The 21,692-nt window shown below is 35.0% G+C and overlaps 1 protein-coding gene across 5 annotated transcripts in view; it reads left to right on the top strand.

Moving 5' to 3' along the window:
- The window catches only part of LOC143223091 (kazrin-like), a 167,605-nt gene that overhangs the window by 73,683 nt on the left and 72,230 nt on the right, over positions 1-21,692 (top strand). The window contains exon 1 of one of the 5 annotated variants that reach the window (XM_076450532.1): positions 17,103-17,543. The exons of 2 other annotated variants lie outside the window; for them this stretch is intronic. In XM_076450532.1, coding sequence (XP_076306647.1) covers positions 17,510-17,543 — 34 coding nt within the window. In that variant the 5' untranslated portion in view covers positions 17,103-17,509. Of the gene's footprint in view, positions 1-17,102; positions 17,544-18,735; positions 18,786-21,275; positions 21,688-21,692 lie in introns of those variants that run through there. 2 more of the 5 variants (XM_076450537.1, XM_076450534.1) reach the window with 2 other exon arrangements.

Below are 21,692 nucleotides of genomic sequence, written 5' to 3'. Positions count from 1 at the left end.
ATCTGTATATCTTAAGAAAAATTAGTTTTAAAATGTTATTTGTAAATACAAATTATGTATTTACAAAATTTTACAAGTTATTAGTAAACATTACAATATTTTCGTACGTAAAATATCAGGTTTTAAAATTTAACACACACACACACACACACACACACACACACACACACACACAACGTATAACTGAAATGTGACTGAATTTTCCAAAATACTAGTCCACTAAAACACAGACAAGATAGGCCACTTTGTAAAGGCTACAGATAAGTTGTATATACTTGGATATGTAATGATTGTTCGTGCACCGTGTTTGTGTAAACTTCTATCTTAGCCAGCAATGGCTGAAAGAAATATAAAAAAAATAAAAATAATAAATGTATATAAGTGTATAGTTTTATGACATTTGAACTATTTATATTAAGTATTTGTATTTTCTAGTTATAATATGTAGTTATTCTAAAAAGAAAAAGAGCATAATTTATATTTCCTATTTTTTATGATGGTTACGAGATCAGTCAAATCTGCCGAACATCTACAGCGATTCTGATTTGATAGTGAAAATAAGATCATATAGAAAGTTTAACAAAAAATTTATAATTATCTGCAGGTTATGAAAGATTTCACATGTGAAATTATATTTTTTTATTAAAAATACTCTGCATGTTGCCTATTGAAGATTCTGAAATAAAAAATACGTGAAAATCGTTGATTGAAATATCTTAATACTTAATTTTAAAAACCTGATATTTTATGTACGAAAACCTCGTAATGTTTACCAATAACCTGCAAAATTTTGTAAATATATGCATGTATTATCAAAAATCATGGCGTAATTAATCCCTTAGATACCTTCGTGGTTACGAGGTTGGTGGATGTCACCCAATCTGCAATGAAAGGGCTAACAATAATGGAATTCTTGTGACTATTTTTAGACTCAGGGTGGAAATAATATTATACGTAAATGATTAGAAACTGATGTACAATTTGTGAAATAATGTACTAAATGAAAATTCAGTTTGCTGAAATATTTTTTTATTGGTAAGTGCTTCTGCAGATTCATTTGTTGCTTAAACCAAAGAATAGCGAAATGTTAAAATTCAGATTGAAGCCTTTTAAATATAACCGTTGATGACTTTGCTTTGCATGGACTTATTTGAGAGGTAACCTACTGGCTTACTGATGTCACCAATTTACATAGGGTAATCAAACCAAGTGTTTATCAGTTATAATCCTAGTTCTTCGTTATAGTTAAGTGCATGTGTGTCTTAGCTGTACTTGCACGATAACCCTAGAATTATCCGCGGAGCCAAATGTTTTTCCAACTATAGTATCACAACATTAGATGTTAATGAGGCTTTGATTTGTTTTTCAAAGTTTGAAGAAAAAACAGAGACGTTCAATATTGATTAAACTTATTTATTACAAATCACAGGTAAACAATACCAAGAAAGTTGAACAATTGATTTTCAGAAAACAAAGAAGGAAAACTTAAAAGAAAATGTCAATGTATAGATAGCGAACAATAAATAACTTGTTAAGGTGCTCATTTAATACGCCTTTGGAGGCTGTAGCCATCTGTATCACTTTGGGTCGTACCATCACTGTTTGCTCTCTGTACCTTACCCCTGGAAAAAATTATTATCCATTAGACCTTGATGCCCTCATGGAGCAACTGCCAATCCCCTTCTCAATTTTGTGCATCTTAATGGGTATAATTCCCTCTGGGGTGGTTCTAGTATTGATGTGAGGAGTCGTGCTATAGAGCAAATGTTCTTGAATCACAACCTGTCTTTCTTCAATACTGGCTCCTACACTGATTTTCATGCACCCAGTCAGTCATTTACTGCTATAGGTTTTTTTATCTGCTTCACTTCGCTTTTCACTTGCTTTTCTTAGGAGTTTGACATCAATCCTCGGGGTAGTAATCATTTTCCTATCATATTAAGAGAGATTGACCGTGATGAGTGCCACCTGAACCGTGTGCGTCAGTGGAAGATGGACCAGACCACTGCCCCTTGCCCTCTTTCACTACTCTCTCGGAACTTGATCCTGCCGTCTTATGTAAATCATCGATAGATGATTTGTGTAGCATCAGTAACTAACTGTATTGTCCAAGCAGCTGCTCAACCCTATTCAATATATGCAGTGCTGGTAATGACACTGCATGTGTATAAGCAGGTCATGTGCTGTGGTGTTGTTGCACACAATAAACTACATCAATATATTGCTTAAAACATGCATTAAAAACAATGTATCTAAATTTTTTTACTACACTGAAACTTGAACTGCAGTGATAGTATACTCCTTTCATATTTTGCAAGGGTAAGTAATATTCTTGTATATCACAGGAAGACTTAATCCACTCTATAAGTCCTTTATATTAATTATTCATTAATTTTAAAAAGAAATTTAACTTTTGAATATTAGCACATTTAAATGATTATCACAAGATATAAATATAAGTTTAATATTCATGAGCTCAAACTTTAAATTACGTGCAACATTAGTAAGAAAACAATGTTCCTATAATAAAATTTTGGATATTACTGTTGGTAATTAAGATACTCTGTGTTTTTATGAGAAAACAAAATTAAGAATGAAAAATTCCAAAAATTAAACAAATGAAAAATTTCAGTAAATAGGTAACAGAAATGCTTGTTTAAAGTCTATTTGATAGGTACACAAAGGTATAAAAGTCAGTATTTAAAAAAATATCTCATTTCGGTAATTTGTATCAAGAGTTTTTGCTATCAACTTTTGTTAATTGAAGACATGCAAGGTGGCAGTTTTATTCATCTAATTTAAAGTACTGAGCAATCATCCTGTACATACAATACTTTAATTCAAGTATTAATTGCTAAATAAAGATGATGACATGTGTTCTTAACCAATGTGTACATGATTTTTTAAAAATATAATTTAAAAACATTCTTGTGTAATTTTCTTTTGGTACATGTTTTTGCTGTATACTGAGTGTTTTTAATTTTCCATTAAAAGCATATTGAGAGATTATAACTATAAAACTTCATAATGTGATTTGTATTTATTCTGAATTTAGGTGTGGAGAGCCAAGGAGAAAGAAGATATTGCCTAGAAAATAAGAATATTTTGTAGTAATAATGTGTGTATTATATAATATATATATATGTAGTCCTTCCTTCAAACATGTTAACTGCCATCTTAACTGCCATGTTAACCTCGACATCTTTCCCAAGGCATCCCAGCCCTTGGTGGAATTCTGCTTGTTCTATAACACGAAAAGCTCAGAAACGTGCTTGGGATAAATTTCGTAGTTATTTCACGCCTCCAGTCGTATTGTATATAGGCAAGCTCGTACACATGCTCGGCGAGCTAGACGTCAAAGCCAGAAGGAATCTTGGATTAAATACACCTCTAGCATTTCTTTAATCACCAGTTCAAAAGTCATATGGGACTAGATCCAGAAGGTGAGTGGACGGTATACTTCTTACCTCCTCTCTATCTTGATATTCAATGGCCATGGAGTTGCTGATGCTCGGAGCATTGCCAATACTTTTGGTGAATGTTTCTCTCATGTATCTAGCTCTTCAAACTCATCCCCTTCCTTCCTAGCTATTAAAACACGGGTTGAACATATTCCTCTTTCCTTTTCGACTGGTCATTCCTATGACTACACTCGCACTCTTACACTAAACCAGATATGGCAGGAGAATATATTACTGCATATTCCCTATTCTTAAACCTGGGAAGGATCCAAAGATTCCTTCGAATTATCGTCCCATTGCTTTAACGAGTTGTCTAAGTAAGACCTTAGAGAGGATGATTAATGCTTGTCTAGTTTGGTTTCTTGAATCAAACAACCTTCTCTCACCAACTCAGTGTGGATTCCGAAGATAAGGTTCCACGATAGACCACTTAATTCGTCTTGAAACATCGGTCAGAGAAGCCTTTCTTAGGCGACAACATCTTGTATCTGTTTTTTTTATTTAGAGAAAGTTTATGATACAACGTGGAGATATGGCATTTCGTGAGACCTTCACTCATACGGATTGCGTGGCAATTTGCCATTTTTATTAAGCATTTTTTAATGAACCGCCGATTCCAGGTTCGTGTGGGCTCAACACTTTCTCGTTTTTTTCCCACGGAGCTGTGTTATGAATGTCAGTTTTCTTTATAAATATTAATGCCAGCAGTGAATAGCTACCCTTTACAGTTAAAATGGTTTTTCGTTGATGACTTTCACATCTCATGTCAGACATCAAACATGAGATTTATTGAGCGGCAGCTACAAACTGCAATCAGTCATATACTTAAATGGACCACAGCAAATAGTTTTCATCTTTCTCTCCCTAAAATTGTTTGTGAACATTTGTTCCGCCAACGAGGTATTCATTCAGATCCAGAACTTCGTATTGATGATGTACTTCCTGTCGTCCCTGAGGCAAAGTTCTTAGGTCTTGTATTTGATTGTAAATTAAACTTTATTTCGCCTATTAAGCAACTTCCTGTCAAGTGTATAAGAGCACTGAACATCCTCCGTGTCCTCTCTTCTACCTCTTGCGAAGCGGATCGGTTTATCATGCCTTTGTCTGATTCAAACCTGTCTATGGTTCTGCCAAAACCACAGCACTGAAAATGTTGGATCCTATCGACTATCAGGGGCTTCGGCTTTGCACTGGGGCTTTTTGTACTTCTCCAGTCCAAAATTTGTACGTGGAGTCTCATGAACCCCTTCTGTATATTCGCTATTTGCAACTGTCTCTTATGTATGCTTCCAAACTTCGCTCTTTACCACAGCATCCTACTTGGAGTTGTGTTTTCCGTCCTCAATGGGCTGCACTTTTTATAACAGAAAATTTGCCATTGTTCCCTTTAGCCTTCGTATCCAGGCACAATCAGAAAAATTGGATCTATCTTTGAATAACATAGCAGTATCAATATATCGGCGTCTTCCACCATGGCTAATTATTATGAAACTATGCAATGTACGAATGGTACGATCTATACTGATTCACTCAGCTGTCTATTGGTCCTGACTTCATTCCATGTTAGTTACCACTATATTCTTATCAACCAATATCCAAAAGAAACTGAACCATCTCTCTTTATCATTTATTTCTGTCCAGTTTTTTTGGATATCAGGTTATGTTTGTATTCGTGGGAATGAACTAATTGTCAGAGCGGCACAGTTTATCTGCTCTGGCTCTATCACCACCGTATCTGTTCTATGCATGGACTATGGTCCAGTTATCAGAACCCGACTGTACATCAGTTGCCAGTTGTTAGTCCAATACCTCTATTTTCCTGCTAAAAATTGTTGCTTGAAGACAGGCGTCACCCTTCTAATACACAAGCTTATTTCTGACAGTACCAGGAAAATGGTGAACAATGGGTAGCAGGATCTCATCCATCCATCAATGTATACACCTATGTACACATGCACTACCTCAGATAATAATTGAGTTGCTCACAAAAGCATCATGGTGGACTATGCAAAAGGCCGAGTTTTACCCACCTTTATGTATCCAGATCTCTTGAAAATGCACAGAACCTGGTCTTATCTGTGAACAGTAAAGGGGGCAATTGCTTAAGGATACAGATAACATGTTTCTGGGCAAATACCGACCGTGCTGTGTAATGCTTTGGGTTCTGTACAAGGGCTCTAACTAGTGTCCTGGACCTTAGTCAAACCCATACAGTCTGTTTTTGAGCGTTGAGCACGAAACACGCGCTCCAGTGACTTGCCAAAGCTAATTTCTGCGGACCCTAGCGCTGCTGGTACAATTTCTTAAAATTAAATCCCGCAGATATCGATCGTCTACCGCACCTGTAGCCTTTATACAATCATAGCCTGGCCTCCTAGTGTATTCTCTTGTGGCCTAGAATCTGCAATACAATCTACTAACCACAGATTGGTACTTCGATGACCTGTTCGGCCCTCCTTAAGGCGAGTGGCGGCTCTGGAAACTTTAGTTCCACTTAACTGATTTATGAGTTTGCACATTATTTGCAAAAAGCAACACCAGAAATAATAAATTAATAAACGTAGCATCATCTCAACAGTAAATGTTTTTCCCAATAAATCTCGAAGGCTTATTAAAAAAGGAATAATCGGTTTATAAACATGCAAACCCTGGGTAGGATAACCGTAATCCTCTACACTAAACATGCTAAATCTTAAATAAAACCAACCATCCGAAAAAACAACAGATAAACTAAAATAAGCAAATCGTAAAAATCTCACTATTTTTTGTAAATAGTGTATTTGTATTTATCAACACATTTTCTTAAGTTTATGATTTTCTTGGTTACGTGGTTTATAGGAGTCGCACAAAATACCATGAATATTGCAATTATTTCTACAAATTACTGATGAAGCCATCTCTGTATTATGTATACAAGAATGATTTCTTTACTCGTTTTCATGAAATTATAGCAAAGTCATAAATATGATGTGAAACAACAAGATAGGTGAAATAATGTATTAAACAAAGTGTCAACATCTGTATTACTGAGGTGTTTGAGCGGGGTAATAATCAGAATGTCAAGACGGCTAAGGCATATTGCGGGAGAACTGAAAACCAGGAGCGGAATATTCATTTGTGAATGCCCGGCATGGCCAGGTGGGTTAAGGTGTGCGACTCGTAATCTGAGGGTCACGGGTTCGCATCCCCGTCGCACCATACATCCTCGCCCTTTCAGCCGTTGGGGCGTTATAATGTGACTATTCGTTGGTAAAAGAGTAACCCAAGAGTTGGCGGTGGGTGGTGCAGACTAGCTGCCTTCCTCTAGTCTTACACTGCTAAATTAGGGACGACTAGCGGAGATAGCCCTCGAGAGCTTTGCGCGAAATTAAAAAAATACAAACATCATTTGTAAATTTATGGATAATTTTTAAACCGCCCGATACTAATAACTTTGTAAAGTTAAGCGTTTTTAAAGATGGTTTACTTCTACTTGGAAATATTTCTACAGTTTAAACTTTAGTTTTTGTTCCTTGTTTCTCACCCTGCGGTCAGTTTTCTTTTTTAACTTCACACAAACTATCCTCAAGGGTGGAGTTGTGTATTTGTAGGTGGAGATCACGTCAATTTTAATGTGTAGGTTGACTTAAATATTCCAACCTGAGAATTGGGATGTTCCAGGCAAGGCATCTTTCGTCACGGAAGTCTTATCGGCTGTTTTATGTTTCTCATACATTTGGGAAAAGAAACATGGTGGATTTCTGCTTTATTATGATGATGATTGTGAAAGGCTCGTTGTTTTTAAGGTTGAAAAACCTTCCCAGTTTCATCCTTCAGAATATTTTAACTTGTATATTTTTTGTTTTTTTTGTATTTATGTATTGCTACTCCTGGTTCGGTGTGAAGATTTATTAGACAACACATTTTGTTTTTAAAATCACATTATTAACTTCTCTCACATTATGGATTACTCTTATGGGCATGTTTTTTATTGTCTATAAAAGATGAATAATTTATGTAAACTTTGAACTAAGTAAAGATGACTCATTCTTTTCTTTAAAATCATTTGGATTATAATAAGTTGGTCTACTTTTATAGTAAGAGGAAAATAATATTGCTGGAAGCATGCAGAATAAAATAACATTCTGTGACTTGTTTTCTAGTCACCGTTTGGTATAGAATTCCTTATTTGTGCTCATTATAGATTTTTTATAGAAAATATATTTTACCATCTGTTTATTTTGTTGAAAATGGGGGGATTAAAATTTTAACTTCACACTGTTCGTTAAAACTGTTATTCTTTCTAGTTATATTTGCCTTCATTATACGAAGCGTAAACCATTAGACTTGGTAGTTTATTTGTTGATATTGTTTCTTGAATTATACGTTGTAGAAATACAGATGCGGAACGGTGTAGAAACGTATTTCACATGTAACGTAAGATATAAAATCGTTATACGAAAGTTATGGGGTGATCCACTTATTTTCAGCAATACGAGTTAAATCGCTAAGCCAATGAACAGTATTTTAGATGTTATTCAAACGGTTCCTACTCGTTACAATATGATACAACTTGTAATGGCCCGGCATCGCCAGGTGGTTAAGGCACTCGACTCATAATCTGAGGGTCAATCCCACTATTCGTTGGTAAAAGAGTAGCCCAAGAGTTGGCGGTGGGTGATGATGACTAGTTGCTTTCCCCTAGTCTTGCACTGCTGAATTAGGGAAGGCTTGCGCAGAAGCCCTCGTGTAGCTTTGCGCGAAATTCAAAACAAACAAACACGACTTTAATACTCTAATTTTTGTTTTTACCAACAATGCATTTTTATACTAATTGAATTTACAAAGTTTTGGGGTTGTTGTTAAATGGATGTCTTGATTCTGGTCAATAGTTTAAAATTAGAAATGGCTGATTGCGGTCTTAGAAGCTTTCTATAAATACAAATGTAAACTTTGACTCATCCTGTACGTTTATCAGATTATTGAATGACGCAACGAACCGCTAATGAAGCACCTCATTTCTTAACTGGTACATTATTCTCAAAGCTATAGTCTCAGCAGCTTTAGATGGTAGGCGGTGACATTCACAAAGGCACAGGCTGAGCAGGGCGAATTTATAAATATCTTTAAAATTATTAGTATCATAACACACACATACACGTAATTCTTGTAACTTTTAAGTAACTTACCAAAGATAACTATTTGGAAGTTTTTTTATTGCTCACCACCACTATTGAGACTCCAGCATTACGTCTGAAGGAGGAAAGGTTGTTTGTTTTTTAATTTCGCGCAAAGCTACACGAGGGCTATCTGCGCTAGCCGTCTCTATTTTTGCAGTGCAAAACGAGGGGAAAGCAACTAGTCTTCATCACCCACCGCCAACTCATGAGCTACTATTTTACCAACCTTAGTGGGATTGACCGTCATATTATAACGCCCCCACGGCTGAAAGGGCGAGTATGTTTGGTGTGGTGTGACCAAATTCGAACCTGCGACCCTCGCATTACGAGTTATGTGCATTAACCACCTGGCCATGCCAAACCCAGAAAGGTTGCACTGATAAAATTCTAACTAATTCGTTATCGAAATTTTATTGTAGTTTGTTTTAGCTTTCGTCTATAAAATGGTTATTAGTATTTGAAGCCCTCCTTGTGGGACAGCCATTAGGCTACTGACGTACAACGCTAAAATTCCTGTTCTATTCCCCGAGAGTAGACACAACAGAGAGCCCAGCGTGACTTTCCTTCAATATGAACAAACACAGTATATATATATGTGTGTGTGTATTTAAAATGCATATTTTTGTTAGCGTGTTTGTGTGTGTTTATTTTATTGCAAAACAATTATGCTGAGTCTACCGAGGGGAATCGAACCCTTCATTTTAGCATTATAAATCCGTCAACTTACTACTGTACAAGCAGGAACCCTTTTTTAGCATTATAATCTTGTCAACAAAAAGTGCACTGTTAACTAGGTGAGTGAGTAAATGTTAAATTAACTGTTTTTTTTTTATACAGGTTCCTGGTCGTAAGCCAAAACAATTATTTTTTTATATTATACTTATTGGCAATGTTTCAACCTCTTGTAGATCGCTTATTTTATTTCTAGAATTTCGCTTTGCATGTTAGAAATGTTAATAAGTTTCAAGTTTTTCTTTTAATAAATTATTTGCTGTTTTTCTCTAGTCTTTACAACACAGTGTTCACATTTTCCCAATTAAATGCTAAAAAAAAATTCTTATTTTCCCTTTTCTTATGTTCATCTTTCGAAGCTCTACTCAAATAAGTGGTTGAGTCTAACAACGCAAAATGCATATTTTTTCTTTATGTTCATTGGCCTTAAGATTTTGGCCAGCAGTGTGTGTGTGTGTGTGTGTGTGTGTGTGTGTGTGTGTGTAATATATAATTAATTAGTTTATTTATTTACACATGAAACGCTTCTTGTAAAAAGTAAGGTGAATACTGGATAACGCAATCACTCCACCTGTTAGCCTACTTCATCCTTCTTTAATATATTAAAAAAAAGTCATTTGTTCAGGTATCAAGTGTGTACATAGTAGCAGTGGGAAATCTCTATTTAGTTCACTCCAGTTTTCTTTTTAATAATTTACCATTGACAAAATATATGAAAATAGCTACTGAACTTCGATCAAGTGATTATTCGGCCCAACATGGCCAGGTGGTTAGGTGCTTAACTCGTAATCCGAGGGTCGCAGGTTCGAATCGTCATACCAAACATGCTCGCCTTTTCAGCCGTGAGGGCGTAATATGTAACTTTCAATCCCATTATTCGTTGGTTAAAGAGTTTGGAGGGTGATGACTATCCGCGTTTTCTCTAGTCTTACCCTGCTAAATTAGGGACGGTTAGCGCAGATAGGCATCGTGTAGCTTTGCGTGAAATTCAAAACAAACAAATAAACGATTATTTGTAAACCTATTAATTAATACTTACAGGCTATTATAAGATTGGGAAGGGTAATCAGGGGTCTTATTAAAACTTTTTGAAATTGCTCCTGTAACAATGACATTCTAGAGAAACGCTGATATTTTTTAGAAAGTGAAACAGTTCATCAGATTTACTCTTCTTTTAATATGCTTTTGCTGTAAAATTATTCAGGTGGCAAGAAATGTTGTAACTTCAACACGTTGAGGTAGTTATAAACTGTTTGTAAATGGTGTGTAATAAGAAAAGCACAACATATAAATATGCTGCTAAATACAGAAAATAATATAATTTTCGAGTAAATCCATCCAGGATCTGTCTGTGCTAGGCTATCCTGGTATTTGATTAAAAGGAAAAGTTATGTACGCCCCCAAAGTGAGAAACGCGAACCGTAAATCATCTGGTACACAATCTGGGCGCGCTAAACATCAGACATGCCTTGCTCTTAGAAATAGAGAAGAGAATTGGAAAATGTGTGTGTGTGTGTGTGTGTTGATATAAAACGTAATACACATTTGATCGCGAATAAATAGCTACATTTTATTTTGACGCAGTTCTTTTGGAAGATGTATTTTACCATGTAAAATGATCTAATAAATCTCAATGGTATAAATTACAAATTTTATGGTGAAATCATTTTTTCTTTAAGAAAAAAATCGCTAAAAACTGGAGAAAGCACGTAGGATTTTTATTTGTCGATCGATTTTCTTCGTAGAAGTTTCGTTTGTTGTTTTTTTGTTTTTGTAAAGGTCTACAACATGTGTTTAAGTTCTTTTGGATATACAAGGAAGTTTATGGGGGTAATATTTTAAACTTATGGTAAAATAACGTGAAAACTGATTTACATCTCGTTTTGATGATTGGAACTAATAATAATCTGTGGAAAGTCAATAAACCAGTGATAACAGATGCTATGTAGAAGGTTATTAATGTAAAATCTGTTGCACCCTGAAGGTTGCTGGTTCGAATCCCTGTCCGACCAAACATACTCACCCTTTCACCCGTGTGAACGTTATCATTATATCAATCCCACTATTTTTTGATTAAATAGTAGTTCAAGAGTTGACGTTGGGTGATGATGACTAGCTGCTTTCCCTCTAGTCTTTCGCTGCTAAATTTGCGGCGGCTAGCGTAGAAAGCCCTCGTGTACCTTTTGCGCGAAATTCAAAACAAACCAAACAAACAAATCTGCACCAAACTCGCCGTCTAATACGAAGCAGGCTGTTCAGGTGTAAGGTTTAGTTGCAAGAATTATGGACTTCTGCGTTTCTAAGGCTTTCAACAGTGAAAACCGATACACGAAGTGGATACGGCACAGATAGCTAATTGTGTAGCTTTGTGCTTAACAATAAACAAGCAGTCTGTTAACAAGTATGCAGGGAATGTCGTAAAGCAAGCAATAATAATCAGTACTTCCCGATCTTGTTGGGAACGATGGTGAGAAATCTAACCAATTGAAGAACGTTCATGAATTTCTGTCTGTATTCTTTTCTTCCTTTTGAAATAATGTTTGCGGTTTCCAATTTTGTTGTGAATAATTTTATAGTAACTACATTAAAACCAGTTACTGCGACAAAAGAGCAATATGACACACGTTGAACATTTTTGTGTTATAATGGATTTTATCTAAGTGAGACCACAAAATTTTCATTTGTTTTGTTGTCTTCGACAAACATATCAAAGATTAAAAAAAAACAATTTTCCACACTTGTATTTATTTACTCCTAGTACTAAGAGAACAGTTTGTTATCAGTATGTCGGAGAATATGCTAAACAAATTTAAAACTTTGTTGATTTGAAATTAATAAGCAGTGAAGATTTGGATCCCTCTCTCACAGTTGCTTTAGGTTTTTCCAGAAAATAATGACGTTGTAAGAATTGCTACCAAAAATAACTGTTCCACAAGAAAGAAATCAAATATCGTTTATCATTCAAATTATAACATGTTTTAATCAAAACCAACCAAGAACTAAACAATCTTTTTTCCTTCTCTAGTTTTCACACTATTATGAAAATTCAGTTTTTGCCTTAAACAATATGTTCCATTCTTTTCTAGCATTTATATTTTCAAAAACATGCCATGTCCAATCGAATGCACCATATTAAAGTTTTTTTAGGTTGGAGGTCAAAATCGTGTAGGTTGACGGGATAACACGACGTGGAAATAATTATATAGAATGACACGTTAACTTAGCCCTACTCAGTTCCATATAAAAAAAAAAACATACATGGAACGTAGGCGGAGTGCTTATAGTGCGAAACTGCGAGTCAGATGGTCCATGGTTTCTTCTGTCGTAGCAAAAAGTACACTCCACATTTATAGGAATATGAATGCATTATGGTAGTGCTGTTGACTGGGTGCCTTTTGTCTGTTTGTTTAAAAGAAAGGACAGCTAGCACAATTAGCCTTTATATAGTTTTGAGTGAAATAAAATAAATGTATTTATTTCGTAATTAATGCTGTACTTCATATTTTTCCGTTACAGTTTGTAACTACATTCCATGTGATTTTTATATTACAGTTTGTAAGTAGTTAAGCGGATAGTAAATAATATTTTTATAAGAGAACCCTATAAAACATATTTAATCAATGTGAGAAACTTTTTATAGAAGACCTCACATGACCTGGTCATTAAGGTACTTAACTCCTAACCTCGGGTTCGAATACCCATCATCGAACATGCTCGCCCTTTCAGCCTTGGGGGCACATTATAATGCAATGATCAATCTCACTATTCATTGATAAATGAGTATCCCAAAAGTTGGCGGCGGGTGATATTGACTCGCTGTCCGTCACTGCTAAATTAAAGATGTAGATAACCCTCGCGTAGCTTTATATAAACGAAGATATTTCCTGTGTGGAAATCATGTGCAAAAATAAGACGCCCATATTGTAATTGCTATGTTTAATCTAGAAAATCCTTGGGTTAACATTGAAGATTTTTGACAGTCTAAATAAATTGTTGGTAAACATTAATGACACCGTTTACTAAAACTGTTGTTTCTCTAATGATCATCAAGATGACAGAAGAAAGATGTTGATCAACTATTTTTAAAATGTGACAACTAAAAAAAGACGTGTTAAAATTTCATGATGTAATTATTGCATGAAGCTGATGATAAACCTTTGTCAAAATGTAACTATTATAAGAAATTGGTGTTCTGATATAATAATAGTTATAACAGAAAAAGTTTAAATGAATTTCATCATACATTTGGATTGTAAATATTTGTTCAGACTTGGGATTTATAATCTTCAACATGGGGATATCCTTTTCCATAATGGCATTGGAAAACAAAGGAATATGGGTCAATGTGGGGCACCAGGATCATGGAGAAAGAGACCTACAACAAGACGTATCTTCGCTATTATAAGCAAAATGCAATGTCTTGTAATAGATGAGAATCCACAAATACAAAGATTGGTGGCAAAAGAAGTCCATGATCACCAGGTAACAGTACGTAACATGATCAAGAGTGATCTTCTCTTGAAAAGCGACACAAGTCGCGTGCACTCAATTTTATTACATATCTCTTCAAACGTCGCACACCTCAGGCAGCTGAAGAATACAATTGATATTCCTATTATTCTAGACAATGACATACTGACCAATTACGAATCCCGGAGTCTATATATTTTTATGCGATTGGAATGTTGGAATTGGCGCTGAGAAATCGCTAAATTGACTTCTTAGATTAGGTGGAGTATGGAAAGAAGGAAAAACGCAGTAGTGCACTTTTGACAAGATGGCCTCACAGCGGATCTCTTTGGAGTAGAAACTATGCTGGATGGGTATTGTTAGAAAGAACATGACTAAACTTGGAGACATGCACTGTAGCGATGTGGTGATACTCTAGAATAGCCTTGATATAAAATAATCAATGCTTGTATTGCGTATGTAGAATTGTTTTGCTTTTCATTAGTTCGAATGAACGCACAGTTTAAGGAAATACAGCGTTCGATCGTAAAATTGATAAAACATAATATTTTATCATTATTTGTTTTAAATATTAATTCACAACGCAACTTGTATATACAAACATTTTGAATGGTCGATTGACAGAATAAAAATTAAATTGTTTCAATAACATAAATTACTTTTTGTTAGCTACAAAACTTGTACGTATTTCATCTCTTGAAATGCCGTATTGAATTATGGTTATATGGACATTATACAATTTCTTATAAATATTTAGAACACATTATTAAACTTGTTCTTTAGCTCAGATGGAAGAAGAGAATAAATAGATTATGAATGTTGTACATACAAGATCTATAAACCCTCGGTGACAGTTTTATTATTTTCGAAAAGTAACGTTTGAGCTGCAAACATGTGTATCCAATACATTATATGTGTTTTTGATATACAGAAGTTTGAGAGTGGGGTTAAAGAGAGTATTACGCAGACACTTCGACTTTGAGGTCTCCTTCAATTTGATGTTACAAAACTTTTTAATTAAACGCCGCCATATTGGATATCGAACATTCCTTTCTAACAATCAATAACAAAACAAGATTCAATAAAGCTACTTAAACATTGACTCTGATATAAGATACGGATCCAAAATTCTACGCTTATACAATGTCTCGATGTATCTATACTTAGTTATGCACATCAATGAGATGACTTGCACCATCAGATAAAACGATACAAGACAAATTTGTTATGTCACCCAAGAGGAATGTAAGGATTTCACATTCAATATGGCGGATACATCTTCAGCTCACATGATTGTTTGAAGAATATAAAACATTGTTAAATGCAGCAAATGTTTTGTTTGTATTGCTAACAGGAAGGATATTAGATATCCTTTAATCTGTGATATAAATGTTTATCTCTACCACTAATCGGAAGAGTATTAGATATGCTATATTGCGTAGTACATGGTGTTTGTACTAATCGCAGAAAAAGTTAGATATTCAACAAGCACTATGCTACTAAGAGAGAACTTCTCTCAGAAATTATTTGACATGCTATAGCGTGCGATATATGATATTTATATGCACTACTTCGTGAAGGATATTAAATATACCTCAATCTGTGTACGTGGTTTTTGTCTTTGCTGTTATTTTATAGATTTAAGTCATTCGTTATTTGTTCTGTTTTTTTATAATTTTCTTTAACTATTTTTTATATCTTGTTCGTTCTTTGTTTAATAATTCTGTACAAATGACTTGTAACTTCCACTATAGCTAGAAAAGAATAATGCAGTTTATCTGTTCCAACCATTCTACCAAAGTTACGATAGGGGATTAAGAAAACAAATCGTCAAATTTATTAACCTTATTTATCCACTGATAATTGCAAATAATGTTTACTGACATAATTATTGTTGTGATGAACAGGAGAAGAGCAGAATATCTTGAAGTGCGTAACTCTTTATCAAAACAAACAGCTTTCTGTAGTTTGCAAATGATATAAACATAGCTTAAGTATAGGATATTATTTTTTATGAATGGGGGAGAGGAATTTTTTTTTTTTCAGTTAGGCCTATAGTTTCCTATTTATTCATTGATCTTCCAAGTGGTAATTTTTCATGTGGTAATCAAATATTTCAATGATTTTTTGTGAAATATCTGTCGATATAAATACAGGCTCATTGAAAAGGATATACTTGTATCACGACTTTTCCTCTGTAAAAAAAAAAACATCTATCGGACTAAATGATTGGGAGATAAGTTCATGAGTTTACTCATGCGGCCGTCCTTAGGTTTTGTAAACAAAAGATGTAGGAATATGATGTAACAGTTCCCTTGTGGCCCTGACTGCACCCTGTTCTTAACTGCTTTAGTCATACAAATGGCTTTAACAGTTTACTTGGGTTATGTAGACAGATAGGGAAACGAAAAATTTTATGAGCAACCGGTCTCTCTCTTTGCCGGGCTCAGCATGGCCAGGTGGTTAGGGCGTTGAGCTCGTAATCTGAGATTCGAATCCTTGTCACACCAAACGTGCTCGCCCTTTCATCCGTTGGGACAACCCCACTATTTTTTGGTAAAAGAATAGTTCAAGAGTTGACAGTGGGTGGTAATGACTAGCTGCCTTTTTTCTAGGCTTGAATTAGGGACGGCTAGCGCAGATAGCCATTGTGTAGCTTTTACGCGAAATTTAAAACAAAAACACAAACTCTCCTTGCAGGGCACTATAAGAAGGCTTGTTGAACTACAGTTGTGTATTTTCTGGATCAATTTCGAGAAAGTAGCTGTGGTTTGTCAAAAGACTGAAATGTAGATACAATGTTAGACGAAGACGCCAATGTACAGTTGTGTCACATTAACATCTGACGTTTCCTGCTCGTCTACTGATCGACTAGTCAGTCGGTTGTTTGCTCTCTATTTGTATCGAACTGACGTAGAAAGATGAGTCAGTCTAAACAGGTTTACATCCTTTAGTGTTCCTTGTTATCAGCAAGTCAAGGCCCTGAAGCTAAACGAATATTAAACAACTTTATTGTGATGAATGTGGTAAAAATGGAAACTTCTAGTCTTCATGGCTCATGTGTTAAACTGTTTTAGGACGTTGTAGTTAGTGTACCTAAATCCGGTAGTTTCTGATACAAATTAGTAGTAAACGATGTAAAACACAACAGACTCGGATAAGCTTTGAGAGTTGGACTTTGGAATATAGAGGCACAGTATCGTTCTAAGACGTCTGGTATAGTAAATGAGGAGATATGACATTTTCAACACACAGTAATATCTTTATCTTATCACGTTATTTAGTAAATTTTACCGACGAATGTTTTAGTTATGACCTAATAGCCAGCCATTTTGTGTTTATTGACGGCGTAGTTTTGCAACCGCTTGTCACCGTCACCAGAAAGGAAAGGTTGATTTTAACAAGTTTGATAACTGCATAAGTGTCCATACCTCGTGTGACTAAATTAGACTTCGTCTCGCATCGTAGTACACTTCTTCGTGGGGGTGTCGTGTGCCTTTCGTCTTATTGCTCCCTCCCCTTAGTAAGCGATTGCTCATCAGCAAGCAAGGTGGGGAACGAGTTTGAACCTAACGTGTCTCAATAGCAGGTCAAGGTTACCCACGGTAACTAACTTTTAGAAAACTGACGGCTAGGCCAAACATTCTTTGACTGTTCAGTGTGAAACTGCTATCTTTAAGGGAAAGTATGTACGCTTCGGGCCAGAAGGATTTGTACGCTGGTATGTCAAACTTTTTATAATTATATATGTTTACATTTTTAAACATTGGGTTTCCAAATAATTTTCTTAAAACTAATTCAGCTGATCTTTGTCACTTCATTTTCCTTCCCCAAATTAGTACACTGCTCTTTATTTAGCGCAGCCAACGTGCGATTTTGTTTATGCACTGTTATTTGCCATCCGGCTTGTCCTGGCGTTACAGACATTTTTGTTCCGTAAACAGAAAATATCGAAAACGCTATAACAAGGCTGAATGATATATCCTACTGATTTACTAGTTCTAATTTTAAAAGTTAATTATTGAAACTTATACAAAAAATATTTCGGGAAGAAACTAAATGTAACGATGAAAGTATGTTTAAGTATCATTTAGGAGTATTATTACAGACACTAATGAATATCTATTTGTTTGTAGTTGGTAGTATAAAGATATATTTTACATTTTGGTTGTAAATTAATATTATTTGCATGTATTATAATTTGATACTTCAAATGGTAATATATTTAATACAAGTAACGTTCAGAAGCCAGTATAAGAAATGGTTAAATCTGTGTTCTGTGCAGGTATTTATTGTATAGATACTTGACCGCATTAGTGCTGAATATTATGCTAAAATCGTCTTAAGGTTCGTAAAATATGTAATGCAATTTTGATGAAACTCTCATCAAATTCAAGCCAAAGACCTATTACAGAGGTTCTTTACTAACTAAAGTGAAAGGTTAACCCTTGGCGGTTAATAGTAAATCACTTTTATCAACCCAAAATTCTATGTTTGGACTTAAGACAGTACCGGATGTGTGTGAGTCACTTGTCTGAAGTATTGGTGAGACAAGTGATAACCATAGTTGTTTTCATTGAATCAGACATAAATGTACATTACGTTTACAGCGACTGTGAAAAAACACACGACAAAATAAATCTTCTATTTTACCTATTAACAGTTTAAAAGAAACATTAAATATATGAGAATGTGAAAACTATTGTTTGATCACGGGGACTGTTTGTAACTAAAGAGTATATGTTTTCATAGAAGCTGCAGTTTTATAAATATTTGTTCAGGTACGATCGTGTGAAATGAGATCGCGGACTCTCTGAACACCAGATGGCGCGATGTAAAAAGTATAATTTTAAATATTTAGTAATTCTTATCTAGCAAGAAGCAACACGCTGACTTAACGTGAAGCTTTGTGCTAGACTGTTGGTGGGGTGGAACAATTGACCGTATAAACCTCATAGGGAAGGTATGTCTGTCATATTGTTAAGCTCGAACAGCTGGTTCCCAGGTGCGCACGTTCTCATTGGTCAGTTTAAAGCAGGTGGCTGAAAGATGAAAGAGGTCACCGCAAGTTAATCATACAATGTTATCTCCCCTATAGGCTTCCTGGATGAATACTGTAACTTCTGAAATAGTTAAATATTTGTAAAATAGTTGAGTTTTTTATTTTTTTTTTAAAGATACTACCAAATTTTTGAGAGAAGATGGCATTTTCATGTTTAAAAAATTGCACTTTATTTTTATTCACCTTTTTGTTAAATTAACATAAGAAAGTTGGAAAGCGTATAATTAACATTCAGTTTTGTTTGATGTACTCGTGTTTGTCGTAGCGCGAAGCTAAACAATGGGTCATTTTCACTCATGTCACTACGGGGAATGGAATCGTGGATTTATTCACTGGGGAAACTTATGAAAGAACATCTTGCAGAACGTCACACGGCCAGAAAACATACACATTTATGTTACAGGAATTAAGTTGCCATTATAGAGAAATGTTATTCAGTTGTACTGTTAAAACGCAATTACATTACTGTGTTATTAGCTCAAAATAATAGTATCATAAACATTGAATACAGCATGATTAAAACGTTGAATGTTCTACGTGGGAGGAGACTACAATTACAACCTCAATAGTCGGACATTTTTACAAGTGATTGTGATGCATCAATATTAAGTGAATACCATAATATTTTTTCAATTGCGTGCGTTAATTTTATTACCCACCTGTTAACTGTGGCTCTTAAATACGAGTCCTTTGTTTATAATATGTCTTCTGCTATTTTCATTAGTGTTAAATGGGATTGATCAAAATTACAGTTCGCAAGTTAATCTAACGCTCACTCCAAAATGGCTGTTCCTAAAGTATCTGGTGATATAATTAGCGTCTCAACCACGACTCTATCTGTCATTTTGCAGCCTTATATTTGACTTCAGGCCTCGTAGTTGCTGAATGTAGCTTATAAAGTATGGTTTATATATTATTGTATTATTCTTTACTTTCTCATATAATTTCTCATAATTATGTTTTAACTAGCGTACAGCCCGTAAAAAAAAATGGTGGGACAAGTATCCCCACCCTATAGTACAAACCTAGTCTCTCACATTTCATAGATAATTCAAATAAATTTTACGAAATCAAACTTTGCCGACAAAGAGAGAGGAAGGTGCAGTCAAAATTCGGTCAATTCCTTTGTGAGCAAATCACAATTAAGATAATTTATGCAATAAATGTGTGGCCTATTCATACAGTAATTATTGGTAAAAATGAGTTGGATTAACAACTTATATATAGAAAAGCAAGTGTGTTTTGATGACAGCACATTGCAACAATGGGTTTTGTCATGTTGCTTAGCAACAAAAGTATAATTTGAGATTCCTGGATTCACAATAACGAAATCGGTTAACATAATTTTGTTCATGAATATTTCTTAGCACTAAAGATTACTACAAGTATTAATACTGTATACATGGTGGTCATGCGTAAAATGCTTGGAAAATGCTTGGAATGTTGATCCGATGGATCCTGGTGGCGCAAAAAACGTAAACCTACCGAATTTTCGGGTCGTGGGGCATTATAAGAATGACGGTTTTCACTATTCGATTACAGTACCACAAGAATTAGCGGTAAATGCTGCTTTCGCTCAGGTTTGGAGGTTCAAGGTTAGGGGGGCGGCTAGCGTAGATAGCCCTTGAAAAGATTTGCGTTGCGCACGTCTCCGAAATAAAAACAACAACAACAGAAAAAACATTACTAAAATTTCTCTTAAGGAAGGTCTTATTAAAAACTGTCTGTCAGTATATTTAATGTATCAAGACTGTTTTGTTGTTTGTTGCGGGATATTTTAATATAACTTAAGAGTCTACGATACACTAATCAAATTTTATAGGTGACACATTTACAAGAAATAATTGCCGTAAACTTTAAAAGTACAACAAAACGTTAAGAAAGTTTTTGTGTTGGAACTTACGGAATTTAAGAACTGAATAACTTTACTGGTGAAAATATCCCAAGTACAACCTTTCAACGAACAGTAACAAGAAAAAATAAATCGTTGCATGTGATATTCCCGCTTTTGTCGCTGTTTACAAATCTCATCGCATGTCCTGTTTAGAATAATTTAAAGTTATTTGAAGAGTAAACTTGTTTTTATATTAATATAATAACTACCATGAACAAAGCAAGTGGTTAAGATAAAAGTATTGCTATCTTCTTTTCTTTTTTAATATTGGCGTAACGCTGTAAGTGACAGATAATTTGGTATTCGAACATTTTGATAAGCAAGCCTAAGTCACATAACTGTTATTGGTGACGCAGCTTAGCGTGCTATTTGTTCAGTGCGCTCGGGCGTTGTCGTAAAACTATTATTATTTTTTGAATGAGAGCATTTTTATCACTTTCTATTGCGAGACACCTACTATGCTATGGAGGGGTTGGCCAATTTGGCTTGAATTAACAAAAGCTTGCGGGGATTCGGGGCTCTTTCCCATGCGTGAGCATAAACTCGTACACACAATAACAGTATCGATTCGATTCTGGCTTGCCTGTATAGTATTGGTCCTGAGATCTCAGTTTAGTGAACAAAAAAGCGACCTCTGTGTCTGGATTCCATTATATCTGTATACATAAAAATTGTTTTAATGTAAACTTATCTTTTATTGACGAGAGCTTACATATCGACTCATTATAATCGAGTTATAAACACAACAGCGTCGGTTGGGGACTGAACTCTTTGTTGGACCCGAGAAATGAATTCGCTTATCTTTCTGCGTAGGCAGTTGTTGTCATGGCAACGGGAGCGTGGAGTTGGGAGGTATGATGCAGTGGCTGAAATGGATGTTTTTGTGATGCTGAAGGATGACAAAGGGCAGTATG

Source organism: Tachypleus tridentatus, chromosome 8 (assembly GCF_004210375.1).
Source record: "Tachypleus tridentatus isolate NWPU-2018 chromosome 8, ASM421037v1, whole genome shotgun sequence".
Taxonomy (NCBI): domain Eukaryota; kingdom Metazoa; phylum Arthropoda; class Merostomata; order Xiphosura; family Limulidae; genus Tachypleus; species Tachypleus tridentatus.
This window is presented reverse-complemented; position numbering and strand designations above follow the sequence as displayed.